The sequence below is a fragment of the Mobula hypostoma genome, chromosome 3 (genome assembly GCF_963921235.1).
Source record: "Mobula hypostoma chromosome 3, sMobHyp1.1, whole genome shotgun sequence".
NCBI classification, from domain to species: domain Eukaryota; kingdom Metazoa; phylum Chordata; class Chondrichthyes; order Myliobatiformes; family Myliobatidae; genus Mobula; species Mobula hypostoma.
In genome coordinates this window covers 117,409,428-117,426,679 of record NC_086099.1, presented here as the reverse complement: position 1 = coordinate 117,426,679, position 17,252 = coordinate 117,409,428, and the positions used below count along the sequence as shown (strand labels likewise).

The window sequence follows — 17,252 nt, the reverse complement described above, 5'->3', positions numbered from 1 at the left end:
AATCTGTGGCTGTCGGAAAACTATCCTGAAGTTATGATGCAGGATGCCCTCACCCTTCCCAATGCTCACGGTACCTCAGTTATGCCTCAGGTTCAGACACTGATATCTAGAGAAACCTCCTACCCCATGAGGATCCAGAACAGATGGGATGGAAGCTTCCTAACTGCCACGTTGAAAGCTATTGGTTCCCTGTGCTTTTTTAATGGTGCCATTGGTACAGGTGCTGGCTCACAGCTCCAGTGACCCAGGTACAATCTTGTTCTCCAGTGCTGTCAGTGACCTTGTGGGGTTCCTTTGAGTTCTCCGATTTCCTCTAATGTCCCAAAGGGTTGGTAGGTTAATTACCTGCTATAAGTAGTTCCTAGTTCCTAGAGGTAGAATCTGGGCGGAGTGGGGGGTGGGTTGATAGGAATGTGGGGAGGAAAAATTGAGATTAAGGTTGATTTGTAAATATACTGTTAGTGGACAGTTGGTGATTGGTACCAACTCCCTGGGTTGAAGGGCCCTTTTCTGATGGATTACAGTTAATAATTTCATTCCCAGAGGTATAGAAATGGGTAGAATGAGTAATGGAAAAAGCAAATTGATGCAGTAGAGATTGTGGTAACCGAGGTATATTGTTCATGGGCCGAGAGATTGTTTGTCCTCAGCCTGACGCTGATATTGCATGCCTGAATGGAAAGAGTGGACTGCTCACCAGATCCAACAATGCTCATGATACTGAGCACCACATTTCATCAAGTGGGAAAGCATGAAACCCTTTGTAATGTAGGTGAATCCTACCTCGAGCACACTTCCCATCAAGGAAGATAAGGCAGCCATTCCAATGCAGATGAGTCCAAACATGAGACCTATAGAAGCACATAAACAACTAGTATAGAGTGTATCACATGGTAAAATCCAGCCTATCCAGGCTCATTTGTTCTTCACCACCCCTCCACTTCCCATTGTACCACAGGGTGCAAGGACAGCTTCTATCCTGCCGAACAATCTCCTAGTCCTGACCTCGCAATCTACCTTGTCAAGGGCTTGCACCTCACTGCGCTACGTCTGTAACAGGAAGACTTTATTTTACATGGTTATTGATTTCTCTTGAACTATGTCAATGCACTGGTGTAATGAAAGGATGTGTATGGATGTTACGGAAAACAAAGTTTTTTATTGTAGTTAGGTACATGTGACACTAATAAACTAATTTACCAATCAATTAATGCTCTTGGGAAAACAGGTGGCTCACAGCCCACTGTTTAGGATCATTGAATCAAAGGTAACAGACGTGGATTTTGAATTGAATGACTCCACTTCAATATCCTTGTGGACAGATTTACAGGAGCTGTTGGGAGTGATTTAAACTAATATGGCAGGGGGATAGGAACCAGGATGATAGAGCTGAGGATCAGCCAGCAGGTTTGCAAGTTGATGATGGGTGTAACGTGAAAGTAAGGAAGGACAAGCCAATGAGTGGGTACAAATGCAGACAGAGCAAAGAGTTAAATTTTACCACAGAGGCAAAATTCAAAAGGACGAAAAATGCTGAACTGAAGGTGCTGTATTTAGATGCGTGTAGCATTCAGAATAAGGTGGATGAACTCATGGCACAATTAGAGATTGGTCAGTATGATATTGTAGGCATCACTGAGTCATGGCTGAAAGAAGGCCATAGTTGGGAGCTTCACATCAAAGGATATACTTTGTACCAAAAGAGCAGGCAAAGAGGCATAGGTGGTGGTGTGGCTGTGCTGGTAAGAGATGGAATTGTATCTTTATAAAGAGGTGACATAGGGTCAGAGAATGTTGCAACTTTGTAGGTGGAGTTAAGAAACAGCAAGGGTAAAAAAACATCATGGGAATCATATATAGGCCAAATATTAGCCAAGATGTAGAGTTGAGATTGCAAAGGGAGCTGGAACAGGCATGTAATGAGGGTAATGACACAATTGTAATGGGGGACTTCAATATGCAAGAGGATTGAGAAAATCAGGTTGGTCTTGGATTGCAAGGGAGGGAATTTGTTGAATGCCCATGAGATGGCTTTTTAGAGCAGCTTGTGCCTGAGCCTACTCGGGGAAAGACTATCTTAGATTGGGTGCTGTGTAATTACCCAGATCTTATGAGGGAGATTAATGTAAAGGAACCCTTAGGAGACTGTAATCATAATATGATTGAATTCATACTCCAGTTTGATTGTGAGAAGCATAAATCACATGTATCAGTATCACAATGGGATGAAGAGAATTACAGAGGCATGAAAGAGGAGCTTAGCCAGGTGGATTGGATGAGGATACTGGCAGGGATGACAGCAGAGCAGAGATAGCTAAAGTTTCTGGGAATAGTTCACAAAGCACAAGATAAATATGTCCCCCAGAAGAAGTTCTGACATGGCAGGGGTAGGCAACCGTGGCTGACAAGGGAAATTAGGGACTACATAAAAGCCAAGGAAAGGGCATATAAGGTAGCAAAAGTGAATAGGAAGTTGAATGATTGGGGAGCTTTTAAAATCCAACAAAAGGAAACTAAAAGAGCTATAAGAAGGGAAAAGATGAAATATGAGGGCAAACTACCCAATAATATAGAGCAGGATACCAAAAGTTTTTTTTCAGTTATATAAAGAGTAAAGCGGCAGTGAGAGTTGATATAGGACAACTGGAAAATGATGCTGGTGAGGTAGTAATGGGGACAAAGAAATGACAGGTGAACTTAATGGGTACTTTGTGTCTGTCTTCACTGTGGAACACTAGCAGTGTGCCAGAGGTCCGTGAGTGTCAGGGAGCAGGAGTGAATGCCATTGCTATTACAAAGGAAAAAGCACTAGGTAAACTCAAAGGTCTTAAAATGGATAAATCACCTGGGCCAGATGGACTACATCCCCCAGTCCTGAGAGAGGTTGCTGAAGATATAACAGATGCATTGGTTATGATCTTTCAATAATCACTGGATTCTGGCATAGTCTCAGAGGACTGGAAGATTGCAAATGTCACTCCAGTCTTTAAGAAGAGAGGTGGCAAAAAAAGGCCTGTTAGTCTAACAGTGGTTGGGAAAGTGTTGGAGTCAATTATTAAGGATGAGGTTTCCGGGCACTTGGAGACTAATGATAAAATAAGTCAAAGTCAGCATGGTTTCTGTGAAGGGAAATCTTGTCTGACAAATCTGTTGGAGTTCTTTGAGGAAGAATGGTGTTACAGTAAAGATATTAGCATTGATAGAGGAATGGCTGACAGACAAGAGTCAGTGAGTGGGAATAAAGGGGGCCTTTTCTAGTTGGCTGCCAGTGACTAGTGGTGTTCTCAGAGGTCAGTATTGAGACCAATACTTTTCACATTGTTTGTCAATGATTTGGATAATGGAATTGATGACTTTGTGGCAAAGTTTGTGGATGATATGAAGATAGGTGGAGTGGTAGGTAGTACTGAGGAAGAAATGTGATTGCAGTAGGGCTTAGACAAGTTGAAAGAATGGGCAAAAAAGTGGCAGAGGGAATACAGTGTTGGGAAATGTATGATAATGCATTTTGGTAAAAGGAACAATCGTGCAGATTATTAGTGCAGAGCTTTTGGCAGCTTTAGGACTGTATGCACTGGAATTTAGAAGAATGTATGAGGATCTCATTGAAACCTACCGAATGTTGAAAGGACTAGATAGAGTGGATGTTGAGAGGATGTTTCCTGTGGTGAGGGTATCCAGAATTAGAGAGCACAGCCTCAAAATTGAGGGGAGACCTCTTAGAACGGAGATAAGGAGGAGTTTTTTTAGCCAGAGAGTAGTCAATCTGTGGAATGCTCTGCCACAGACTGCAGTGGAGGCCAATCCGTGGGTATATTTAAGGCAGAAGTTGATCATTCCCTGATCGGTCAGGGCATCAAAGGATATGGCGAGAAGGCAGGAGTATGGGGTTGAGTTGGATCTGGGATCAGCCACGATGAAATGGTGGAGCAAACTCAATGGGCTGAATGGCCTAATTCTGCTCCTATGTCTTATGGTCTTATGTAGAGGTTGATATAGAAGGGACCTTTAAGACACTTTCAGATATGCAGATGGATGTGTAAGGGGTTTCTTCTTTTAGGTTACTGCATAGTCTAATTAAAATGCGTTCTTTATTATGTTATAATTGAAATGGCTTCTTCGTTATGTTAACTGCTGAAAAAGTCCTTCCGCTAGCAGTTTGTTTGGATCATGTTACTGATAAGAGGATGTTACGAACCAATTGGGATAGTTGTTATGCTTTCTGTGTGTCTGTAAGATATTGTGATGCACGGGTTTTTGGGGAGAAGGCGGAAGAGAGAGACAGAGGATGAACCAGGTGCTCTGAGTCCGCTAACGGGGTCAGACCCCAAGCAAGAGTCCGAGGTCCAGGGTGATCGGCGAGGAGAGGAGACGGAGACGTACTCGGGAGGAGCATCTGGTTGACCACCATTTTTGGTCCCAGGCGGCAGGTCGAGGTGGTCCGAAGGGATCGCAGGACGAAGAAGGAGGGTCCTGAGCTCCAACTGTTTGTGCACGGAAAGATTGAACTTTGATAAGTGTGGCACCTTTTACTTTCCTCTTATATTTTATTCTGTATTAGTTATATAGTTCCAGAAATATCTATAAACTGTACTTCACTTAATTGTATCTGGTGTATTGTCTGTTATTTGGGCGGGGTGGGTTACATCACACAGCATCCACACAAACTAATTACCCAGTTTGTCGGGGCCGAAGGCTGTTTCCCTAGACGGCAGCGAGGCGAGCGACCCTGAGGCTGGCCAGGGGGACTACGTTTGGGGGCTCGTCCGGGATTGGATCTGTACGCTGCGTGGTTGCCCTGTTTAAATCAGTAATGTGTGTCTCTGTGGGTTGTTTGCTGGTTATTGCTGCATGCGTGGTGGGTGAGGTCTTTGTTCGAGTTCAGACTAGCATTGACGAGTTGGTGGTGAGACTCGCGGCTGTCCATGCTGTTGAGAGAGAGAGGAAAGAGTGGTCTGATTTGGAGGTAGTGTCTGCGAATAAATGTTCTAGCTCTGGCAGGCTCCGCCTGGTGCTTGGGATAGTATCCACCCCAAGAGGGGCGGAGGCAGGTGAGACATGGGCGGAGCAGATCTCTCAGTTGTTAGATGAGTGGCAGTGCTCGGTTGAGGGAGAGTGACCGGGATTGGTTGAAAGTTTGAGTAGGCGGGCTGGTGATGGTGTTAGAGCTGCCAGTTTCAATTACACCGTAGTGACAGCTGTCAGTTATTTGAAAGGGGGGGGAAAGTTTTCAGTGTGTCTTCTCTGGCTAGGAGGGCAGCTAAATTGCTTGCAGTGCCAGGGGGATCATTTCAGGGGATCAACCCCTCCTTCAGTTGTTCAGCTGATCAGACAGGTGTCGGGAAACTTAGTGGAGGCCCAGTGGGGGAACAGCTTGGGGTCTCTGGGGAACGTACCAATGAACTTCCGAAAGCCAAAGACCCTATTCCTGAAGGCTTAGAGGGACCACGCCCCAGGGTGTTGTTACGGATAGAGGGAAGCGATGTTAAAGCCATCCTCGACCCTGGGGCGCAGGTCAAGTTGTTGTACAGTTCGTTTTACAACCGGTGTCTGAAGCATTTACCCTTGACAACCTCAAGATTTTGGGTATCAGTGCCAGTAATTATCCAGAAGACGATGATTGGTTAATGACGCTGGAGTTCATGGGGGCATTGTCTGGGCACCCAGTGTGTCGAGCTGCTTCTGAGGACGTTTGTAGCAGCCTTGAGACGGTACCAAATTTAAACGAGACCCAGCGGTGGTACGGCCTGGGGAAAGTATCTGAGGGTGAGACCCTCTTAGTAGCTGCTCCGAACTACCACGAGGGAGGGGAGTTGACCGCTGAAGACACCTCAGTGAGAGAGAGGTCACAGCAACTGGACCCTGATGCCGTGGAAGATGGAGGCAGCATGAGTGTGGATTATGCGACATAGTTTAATGTGTTGGATCTGAGGAGTGGATGTTGCCAGATCCAGAGGAGTGCGGCTGATGAGCAGAAAATGGGCGTTATTAGTTCCCTATGATTCTTCCGATCTGAAAAGAAGCCCAAGGGCATATCCGGAGCCCCTGCAACCTTCCCACGGGGCATGAGGAAGACCATGGGGGAAGTGAGGGTGTGTGGAATTTTTGGCTGGAGGAGTTTGGTGCAATGGGAGAAAAATGATCCGACATACCAGTTGAACTTCCTGGTGTTGGAACAGACGATGGTGGACCTGGGGATAGAAACCCAGGTTGTCAATCGGAATGAGACACAGGGGAGGAAGGGGATTTGCACCGCTGAACTGAATGCACAGAAATGCAGGCTGGAGACGGAGTGCCGCTCTTGCGGGACAACCATTGCAGACTTGGAATTCACGCTCGTCAACATGGAGAAGGACAAACGGAAACTGCAGTCACGTACTGATGAATTAATCCAGAAAAGAATGGAAGACTTATCAGCTGGGGAAGATCAAGGAAGTGTTCTGACTAAGGCCAACAGGAAACCGGGAGCCCAGGATGGGGAGTTTGACTACACTCCCAAGGAGGTGAAGCAATGGAGGACAGATCTCGGAAAAGGGAGGCCTACGCTTGAAAGGAACCTGAAGATGACTATCGTGAGTTTAAATGAACTGGAAAAACTGGAAGTTGACCTGGAAGAAGCTGGTGGGGTAACTGTGTCCCAGATTGAGATGGCCAAGAACCCTGAGTCAGAACTGCGGAGGCTGTGGTGAGAATTGAAGGAGTCCCCGAAGAAGCTGACGTCTCGACTGCAGGAGGATGAAGGGGTAGCCCCGGCTAAATGCTTCAGTTTGAAGAAACTCAAACAGCAGCTACCAAGCGAGGGAATGAGGAAGAATACGGATTTGAAGGATGATGTGCTGGGCATGTGGTACATGCTGCCTTTCGCTAACTTCCCTGTGATTGAGGAAGAGACCTTTGGCCCTTCTCCCACTGAGTCAGGTGTAGTGGGGAGGGCTAGCTGTGGGCAGTCTGAGTTGCAGCAGGACCAGGAAGGAAAAGAAGCAGGGCCCTGGACACAGGTCAAGGGGCTCTGAGTTGTAGTGGTGGCATGAGTGAGAGAGGAGTTGGCAACCAGGCTCGAGGTATCCCTAGTAGTGTCTGAGCCTTTAGGGTTTAGGTGAGGGGGTACGGAGGTCTCGGAGGATTAGGAAGCTCCCAGATAGGTTGGCCTATGTAGCGCCTGTGGACCGGCGGAAGGTCCACTGTTTGGGGAGCAATGTCACTGTATGTATTTGGATGGGTATTTGTGTCTGTAGGACTGGTTGGCGAGTTATTTAGAAGTCATGAGGACATGACTTTATTTGGTGGGGGGAGAGTGTAAGGGGTTTCTTCTTTTAGGTTACTGCGTAGTCTAATTAAAATAGTTTCTTTGTTATGTTATAATTGAAATGGCTTCTTTGTTATGTTAACTGCTGAAAAAGTCCTCCCGCTAGCAGTTTGTTTGGTTCATGTTACTGATAAGAGGATGTTACGAACCAATTGGGATAGTTGTTATGCTTTCTGTGCATCTGTAAGTTAGTGTGATGCGTGGGTTTTTGGGGAGAAGGCGGGAGAGAGAGACAGAGGATGGACAAGGTACTGTGAGTCCGCTAATGGGGTCGGACCCCGAGCAGGAGTTCGAGGTCCAGGGTGTTCGGCGAGGAGAGGAGACGGAGACAGACTCGGGTGGAGCGTCTGGTTGACCAACATTGTTGGTCCCAGGCGGCAGGTCGAGGAGGTCCGAGGGGTCGCAGGGCGAAGAAGGAGGGGCCTGAGCTCCAACTGTTTGTGCATGAAGAGATTGAACTTTGATAAGTGTGGCTCCTTTTAATTTCCTCTTATGTTTTATTCTCTATTAATTATATAGTTCCAGAAATATCTATAAACTGTAAATCATTTAATCGTATCTGGTGTACTGTCTGTTATCTGGGCGGGGTGGTGTACATTACACAGCATCCACACAAACTAATTACTCAGTTTGGTGGGGCCGAGGGTTGTTTCCCTGGACGACAGTGAGCTGAGCGACCCTAAGACTGGCCGGGGGGCTACAGATGTAAGAAAAATGGAGGGTTATGGGCTATACAAGAGAGAATGGTTAGAGTGATCAAGGAGTAAGTTTATATTGGTTAGCACAACATTGCTGATTAAATGGTTGGTACTGTGTTGTGCTGTCTATGTTCTAAAACTTAAGGCAGCATCTCCCAATAAAAGTAGAGTAGGTTCTACAGAAAAGTCTCTCTCTCTCTCCGTCTTATTTTACAGCGGTTGGCACCCAGCTTAGTGGTGCATTACCATCACCTTCTGCTCTGGAGTGTGCAATAGACTTACATTTTAAATCACACACCCACACATACCCTCACCTACACTTTATCCTCCCATCTCTGGCCATCCTAGTACTCTATTCCTGTTTATCTGTCATATCCTATAAAAAACCCCTGTACCCCTTAGGAAAGCTAGAAATACCCAACCTGTGCTCCCTCGCCCATGCCCAGCCTACAGAGAAGTGTGTCTCATAGAAAATAGTCATGCATAAGTGTGTGCTGAAAATCAGCCTCCATCACTTATGTCATCACTCGGCTTGACTGGCAATTGAAATAGCCAATCACCTCTCTCTCTCTCTCTCTCTCTGGGATTACCATTGGCACCATATGCACCCTTTCCAGATAGGGACAAATAATTGAATGGTTTAAGATGATGCAAGTACAAACTAAATAAGCAATCAGTATTAATTAACACTATTTCTGAGTCTTGAGTCCTTGCAGGGTCACTCTTAATTAATCAAGTGTGATCAATAGGTGAGTTAAGGAAGAAAGAAAGCACAAATCTACATTTAGAAAATCCTAATGTCTTCCATGGCTGATTAACTTATTGAAAATGGAGTCACTGTCATCACATTGGAATACTGCTTGCAACGGTTAGGTTGTAGGTTTGCAGATGACACAAAAATTTGTGATAGAGGGAGTAAGGAAGTCTGTCTCAGGTCACAGATCAGGTCGAAATGTGGATCTGAAATGTTAGGTGGCGTTCAATCAGGACAAATATGAGCTGCTGCACTTCGGGAGGTCACGTGCATGGCGAAAGTACCGTAAACGTGCTGACATTAAGAAAGCAAATGTGCTGGATCTTTTGAAAAACATTAGGATAGGTAAGCTCCCAGAGTGAGAGGGGATGACTCCAGGTTACTACTGGAAATGAAAGAAGAGTTCACTGCACCTTTGGTGATGATCTTTGTGCCCTCACTGGCCACAGGAGTATTATCAGAAGTTTGGAAAGTGGAAATATTATTCCCTTATTCAAAAAGGAAGTAAGGATAATCCTGGGAATTATAGACCAATGAGTTTATGTCAGTGGTGGGCAAACTACTAGACAGGGTTCTTAGAGACGAGATTTACAAGCATTTGGGGAGGCATTTGCTGATTAGGATTAGTTAGCATGGCTTTATGAGGAGTAGGCTTGCCTTTTGAGCCTGCTTAAATTTTTCAAGGAATTAACAAAACAAATTTATTAAGGCAGAGCAGTGGAAGTGGTGTTTTTGGAGTTTAGTAAAGCTTTTGACAAGGGCTCATTCAGAGAGTCAGGACACATGGGATCCAGTGTAACCTGGCTGTGCGGCTGGCCCACAAAAGGCCGTGTGTGGTTGGAGATGAAGAGTATTCTGCTTGGAACTTGGTAACCAATGGAATCCCACAGGGATCTGCTCTGGGACTTGGAGTACTGTGTTCAGTTCTGGTCACCCCATTATAAGAAGGATGTGGAAGCTTTAGAGGGGGTGCAGAGGATATTTACCTGGATGCTGCCTGGTTGAGTGAACTAGATGCTGAAATACTTCTATTTGCAGCGAAGGAGCATGAAAGAGGTATATAAGGTGTTCAGAGGCATTGATAGGGTGGACAGCCTGCGCCTACTTCCCAGAGCGAAAATGGCTAATGCAAGGCAGCATAGTTTCAAAGTGATTGGAGAGGAGGTCAGAAGTATGTTTTTTTTTCCCACACACAGTGATGGGTGAATGGAATGTGCTGTCTGGGGTGGTGTTTAAGAGATTCTTAGAGAGGCTCATGGATGAAAGAAAAATGGGGGGGCTGTGAGGAAGGGAATTGTTAGGCTGATCTTGGAGTAGTTTAAAATGTCAGCACTGCATCATGGGCTGAAGGGTCTGTACTGTTCTCTGTTCTATGTTTTTAAATGGCAGGAGCCTTAGGAGCAGTGATGTGCAGATTTAATATTTGATAAGTTCCCATGAATTGCAGTGGGATAATAAGGTCCAACAACCTCAAAATCACAGAGACCAGCCTGGACTGAAATGGTCATAAACACAGTGGGAGAAAAGTTTTGTGCACCATATTAGGGATTGAAAAAAAACAATTTCATATGATCTGTTCCCAGCCTCATTTCACATAAATGTAATGCATCAACTTGTGATCATTTTCACATAAACGTAACGCAAAAGCATTACGGTTAATTGGGCAATTGGTTCAACAGGGCAGCCGCTTATTTGGGACAACTCTTAAAGAACAAAAACTAATCAGGAAAATAGCTGGGATTCCCTTTGGTTATTTAGGACTCTATGCCACTTAATTGGGGCAGACATCTTTTGCCAAACAGTTTCTAACCAGTGTCAGTTGTGTGCACTTGTGTGGCCATTAGATACCACATTGTGCTTTGTGCGAACAGTTTTTAAATAGCATCAGCTGTGGGCATTTGTCTTCAAAATGCAGTGATTTTTCTCATTGATAGTTGGTGAGAAGTAAGCAGTAAGATAACTCAGAACTGTTTTGCTCACTGCGGTTTCAAGCATTCAGGCTTGGAGATACCAAGAACAGCTTGGAGTGAAAATGAAATGATTTCACTAGTTCTACAAGTTAGGAACTACAAAGAATTCGAAGGTATTGGCAATCTTGAATGTTACAATGAAAATAAAGATTTGGGGGATGCAATCGTCGAAAGCATTTTATGAAGGCAGTCCATTAGGCATCTACACAGTTTTATACTAGTGTTCTAATTTGTTCTGTATTTAATTTAAATATGTAATTCATATTCAACATGTCTTGTTTATACTTCTTTAACTATTTCCATGAAAATTCAGCCAATTGGGGCAGTCACTTAATTGTGCCAAAACGTACTGGTCCCAACATGTCCTAATTACTGGAATCCAGTGTACTTATAACTGCACAGATGGAGGCTATTCAGCCCATTGGAACTATGCCAGCTCCCAACAGAGTAACACCATCAGTCCCATTCCCCCTCTCCTTGTTTCCTTGCAACTGATTTTCTGAACTGGGGCCACTGGAGCTGCAGTCTGCAGTTTTCCTTGTGCAGGGGGGAGGGGAGGATGCAGTGTCAACAGTGCCATATTTTGAATGCAAAGTAATTTTAATTTTGCTCTTTTGGGTGGCTGGACAAAATGTGATGGAAAAGCAAAGATGTTATCACCCATATCCTGGACAACTTGTGATACTTAGTCATCCTCACTGTTAAACAGATTATCTGGTTAATTATACATTGCTGTTTGTGGGCCTTGCTGTGCATACATCATCTGCTCTGTTTCCTATATGACAGCAGTGTATAAACTCATAAAATTATACAGAGTGGAAACAAACTCTTTGGCCCAACAAAACCACTCCATCAATCAAGCATCAAAACCATGCTGCTTTCCACACATTACCATCACCTCATTTGCATTCTATTTATCATCTATGCACCAGGGATAACTTACAGTGGCCAATTAACCTACAGACTGGCCTGGCTTTGGGATGTGGGAGGAAACTGGAGCACCTGGTGGAAACCTCACAGGGAGAACATGCAAACCCCAACAGGGTAGATCACATCAAAAGCAAAGAGTGTAATTATGATAATTGGGAAATAATCCAATGATGAGTTTATGAGTAACATTCTTAAAATAGAGGGAGGTAAGATGTTCTTGGTTAAGAAAATTGACAAGTGTTTATTTTTCACATTACACACTGTATATTAACATCGCTAATAGCTCACTTACTGATTCCTTTTGTGATCCAAGCCATTTTCTTCTCTGAAAAGTTGAGATGAGGCTTGAGGACATCCTCCATTGTGACAGCTGTCAGTGCATTAATGCTGGAGGAGACTGTACTGGATTGGTCAATGGGGAGGAATCAATGTGTTATTACGGGAGAAGTCAGGACATTGAAATTGAATACTGTTTGACGGAGAGAGGCGTACCTCAAAGTCCCACTGTATGCAGCTGCAACAAAGAGTCCAGGCACACCCGGATAATCTCCCAGGAAATCCATTACCAGATACGGGAGCAACTAAAACAGGAGAACATATCACAATTGGAAAAATGCATCTTCAGGAGGCTCTGCTTGTCCTTGCTGGAACTAATATCATGGGAGATATTGTCTACCCTGTTTGAGGGAAAAACTTTTTCACCCAGAGAGTTGTGGATATATGGAATGCTCTGCCCCAGAAGGCTGTGGAGGCCAAGTCTCTGGATGCTTTCAAGAAAGAGATGGATAGAGCCCTTAAAGATAGTGGAATCAAAGGTTATGGGGATAAGGCAGGAACTGAATACTGATTGTGGATGATCAGCCATGATCACAGTGGATGGCGGTGCTGGCTTGAAGGGCCAAATGGCCTACTCCTGCTCCTATTGTCTATTGTCTACATAGAATTCCATTGTCTCTGAAACTTCCTTGGCTCACATGTACATTCTAGATTGGGAAAAGTTGGAGGTGAAGCAGGATGGTGGGGACAAATTTGGGGCAGGGAACAAGCTCTTGCTGGGACAAAGTTTGGTCAACCTATGACTCTTCAAGTGCCATGAAGAAAAACAGATGTGATCCTGGGACCAATTGGGTGTTGGAAGCAAGATTGTTCCACACAGTGGCTGGAGGGAATATGGAATGAGCTGCAAGAGGGGGTGGTAGAGGTGGGTACGACTGCAATGTTTAAATGACATTTAGACAAGAACATGGATAGGAAAGGTTGAGCGGGATATGGGCTAAACTTGGGGAAGTGGCAGACAATGGATTATTGGGCTGAAAGGCCTGTATTCCCTGCTGTATGACTCCAGCACTCAGTTCAGCTGAGGGATTCTGCCCAGTGAAGGATGGATTTGGACCCAGTCCTGATTTGCATGAAGAAGGTGGATGTTTTGGATTTTAGAAATTAGTCTGTTTCCAATTTTGGCATCAATATTTCTATGGAGGGTGATTGCAAAACAAATTTGTTCCTTCCCACGGTCTTTTTATCTAAGAATTGGTGTAAGTGATTCTGATTTCTCAGGGCAGTGGGGATAAACTGGCTCAGCCTCATTCCTGTGGACTTACCTGGTCGAGTGCTTGGACTTGCTTTGCTGTCAATGGGTCACACTGGTAGTAAATAGAATACATAATCAGTCCACTCAGCACTGCACACAAAGCAGTCATCCAAAGGCCAACCATGTTCAGGTAGAGTGACCTGTAAGAATTCAAACAACTTGCCTGAGAAATGAGTCAATTTCTCACAAATGCTGGACATACGAGGGGTGATTGATACGTTCATGGCCTAAGGTAGAAAGAGTCAATTTTAGAAAACCTAGCACATTTATTTTTCAACATAGTCCCCTCCTACATGTACACACTTAGTCCAGTGGTCGTGGAGCATAATACGGATCACTTCTTTGTTGAAGTGGTCCACAGCAGGGAGATGAGTTATTAACTTCAAACTTTCTGCATTATCACTCAACTGCACGTGCATGTAATGAGAGTGTCTTGGACCTCCAGGTGGTCCACAGCAGGCATGATGTTATCCATGTTCGTGGCCTAAGGTAGAAGGAGATGAGTTATACAGTTCTTGCTACATGTACATGCAGTTCAACTCCTAGAGTGAAAATGCAGAATGTTTGAAGTTTCTCTTCATCTCGTTCTTCTTTAGGCCACAAACTTAGCAATCACCCCTGCTGTGGACCACCTTCTGGAGGTCCAAGATGCCGACTTCCACAAAGAAGGGATCCATATGCTCCACGACCACTGGACTAAGACTGTAAATGTAGGAAAAATAAATGTGCTAGGTTTTCTAAAATTGACTCCTTCTACCCTAGGCCATGAACTTATCAACCATCCATCATATGTTGCTCATTCAGACTTACTGAGGGATTCTGAGAACACCTTGTGCAATTCATATTCAGGCCTGAAGACATCAATTTCTGAACTCAAACTGCCATTTCTCAGAGAAAATCCAGCCTTTCACCTACCTCTCTGTCATTCACCTCTTGACGTGTGCACTACAAAAGGGTCATGTATGGAGAAACATTTCTAAACAAGTCCTGTAATGGGAGAAACAAAGACCAGAGCACAGCACAGATGGAGAACTGATGAAAAATTCCCCTTTGCTGATTTACTGCTAGCAAAGGTTCAATCCGAGAATAATTTTAATGTGCTTTATGATCTACAAATTTATTTAGTTGTTTATTAATTTATTGAAATACAGTCCTTCCAGCCCTTTGGTTCACACCATCCAGCAACCCCCAATTTAACCCTAGTCCAATCACAGGACAATTTACAATGACTAATTAACCTACCAACTGGTACATCGTTGAACTGTGGGAGGAAACTGGAGCACCTAGAGGAAACCCACGCAGTCACAGGGAGAATATACAAATTCCTTAGAGACAGGGCGTGAATTAAACCCAGGTTGCTGGTATTGTAAAGCGCTGTGTTAACCACAATGTCACCTTGCCACCCTCTGTATAGTTGGATCAACCACAATAGTAAACCCTGACCTATCCCCAACTCCTTAAGAAAGTAATACAGAGGAATTCAGTTAATGGGGTGAAATTTCGCACATGGTGGTTTGAGGATGGGAATGCTTTTACGGATATATATAGGGGACAGAGATGGTTCAGAATTGGTGCTGGTGGCCTGTTCTTTTGTGGGGTATGTAGTGACTGTGATTACTATTCATTACTTTTATATCACACTCTGCCTGAGGGCCTCTCACATATCCAGTGTTATGTGTTGTGTTCTTATTGCTTTCACTAACAGCAACAACAGAACAACACAAACAGCAACAACAACAGAACAACATAAACAGCAACAACAGAACAACACAAACAGCAACAACAACAGAACAACACAAACAGCAACAACAGAACAACACAAACAGCAACAACAACAACCCAAACAGCAACAACAACAGAACAACACAAACAGCAACAACAACAGAACAACACAAACAGCAACAGAACAACACAAACAGCAACAACAACAACACAAACAGCAACAACAGAACAACACAAACAGCAACAACAACAGAACAACATAAACAGCAACAACAGAACAACACAAACAGCAACAACAGAACAACACAAACAGCAACAACAACAGAACAACACAAACAGCAACAACAGAACAACACAAACAGCAACAACAGAACAACACAAACAGCAACAACAACAGAACAACACAAACAGCAACAACAGAACAACACAAACAGCAACAACAGAACAACACAAACAGCAACAACAACAGAACAACACAAACAGCAACAACAGAACAACACAAACAGCAACAACAACAGAACAACACTATTAGCAAAAACAACAGAACAACACAAACAGTAACAACAACAGGACAACACAAACAGTAACAACAACAGAACAACACAAACAGCAACAACAACAGAACAACATAAACAGCAACAACAGAACAACACAAACAGTAACAACAACAGGACAACACAAACAGCAACAACAGAACAACACAAACAGTAACAACAACAGGACAACACAAACAGTAACAACAACAGAACAACACAAACAGCAACAACAACAGAACAACATAAACAGCAACAACAGAACAACACAAACAGTAACAACAACAGGACAACACAAACAGCAACAACAGAACAACACAAACAGTAACAACAACAGGACAACACAAACAGCAACAACAACAGAACAACATAAACAACAACAACAGAACAACACAAACAGCAACAACAACTGAACAACAACGACCGAGCGTACAAAAAAGAATAACACAAGTGGCAGGAGCAACAACAGAACAAAGCAATAGAAACCCCTCACACACACAGGCCTCTAACCCCATGACAGGCTGTCTCCGGTCCTCCAGTCCTTCGCCCTGGACTCTCAAACTTGGAAACTCCTCCAGTTTCTGGCCTGGACTTGCCTTTCATTTCCAGACCTGACCTTGCTCTGGGCTTTGACCTTCAGCTTTGCCCTTTGGACTTTGCTGATCTCTGAATATCGATACCAGGACTTGCTGATGATGAGTTTGTCCTCCTGGCCTTGACCCCACCACTTGCTGATCATGAGTTTGACCTGCTGGCCTTGACCCCACCACTCGCTGATGATGTCTGACTTTTGGGCCTTGACCAACCCAACTGCCGGGATTGTTGACCTTGACTGTGGAGTGCCTCAGGCCCCAACCTCTGGACTAGCAGGGCTCTCTGATCCTGGTGGCCTGGGAGGGATCACCAGACCTCATGACTCCTAGCCATATGGACCTCCAAATCAGGATTCAGTGGCCTGGGGATTACTGGTCCCATCCGTGGCAGTCAATCCAACCTGGCCTCTGGATCACTGATCTTCAACCTTGGAATGTTCCAATATTGGCTCCAAATATAGGCTCCTGCCCCTGAACCCTGGCCTGACCCCTAATCCTAACTTGTTCCCCCAAACCATTACTATAATTAGGTCCCCATCATGCTCGGTGTCATCTTGACTGTAAGCTTATAGCATAACCAATATTTCAGCTGGATCCCGGCAAGTGTGGAGCTGCTACTTACAGTTTAGCTTCACATATAGATTTGCAGGAGATGTACCGCTGCACCTGAGATTGGTTGATACCATAGATGGCTGTCCACATAAAACTCCCTCCAACCACAATTGTCCAGAAAGTGTGGCGTCTCAATGGGTCTGGGTCAAAGCTGTGGAGGGACAAGGTTACTGTGGTGAGAAGCTATTATTTGGGTTTGTTTTAGACAAGAGATGCTCAAATCTGGCTCATGTTGGGGGTCATAGAGTCAAAAAGGACTACATTGACTATCATACATCAATTTATGCTAATACAGCATCAATCCCATCTTTTACTTCCTCCATTTTGTTCTTAAATGCCCCTAGAACCCAGCATGCACCTGAAGGAGGGCCAATTGAATGCATAAACAGCTGACAAACATACCAACCTACATGTTGGGATGTGCGTACGAGCCAGAACACACAGCAGAAACCAACATGGTCACAGTATGAAAGTGCAGACAACAGATAGCACGGTTGCATAGTGGTGAGCACAGGACCAGCACCAACTGACCTGGGTTCAATT

The 17,252-nt window shown here is 44.4% G+C and overlaps 1 protein-coding gene across 1 annotated transcript in view; it reads right to left on the bottom strand.

Moving 5' to 3' along the window:
* The window catches only part of slc5a8l (solute carrier family 5 member 8, like), a 68,864-nt gene that overhangs the window by 13,168 nt on the left and 38,444 nt on the right, over nucleotides 1–17,252 (bottom strand). Inside the window, exons 6-10 of the mRNA XM_063043624.1 lie at nucleotides 16,720–16,860; nucleotides 13,260–13,389; nucleotides 12,151–12,239; nucleotides 11,951–12,060; nucleotides 784–851 (exon numbers count right to left, since the gene is read on the bottom strand). Coding sequence (XP_062899694.1) covers nucleotides 784–851; nucleotides 11,951–12,060; nucleotides 12,151–12,239; nucleotides 13,260–13,389; nucleotides 16,720–16,860 — 538 coding nt within the window. The remainder of the gene's footprint in view (nucleotides 1–783; nucleotides 852–11,950; nucleotides 12,061–12,150; nucleotides 12,240–13,259; nucleotides 13,390–16,719; nucleotides 16,861–17,252) is intronic.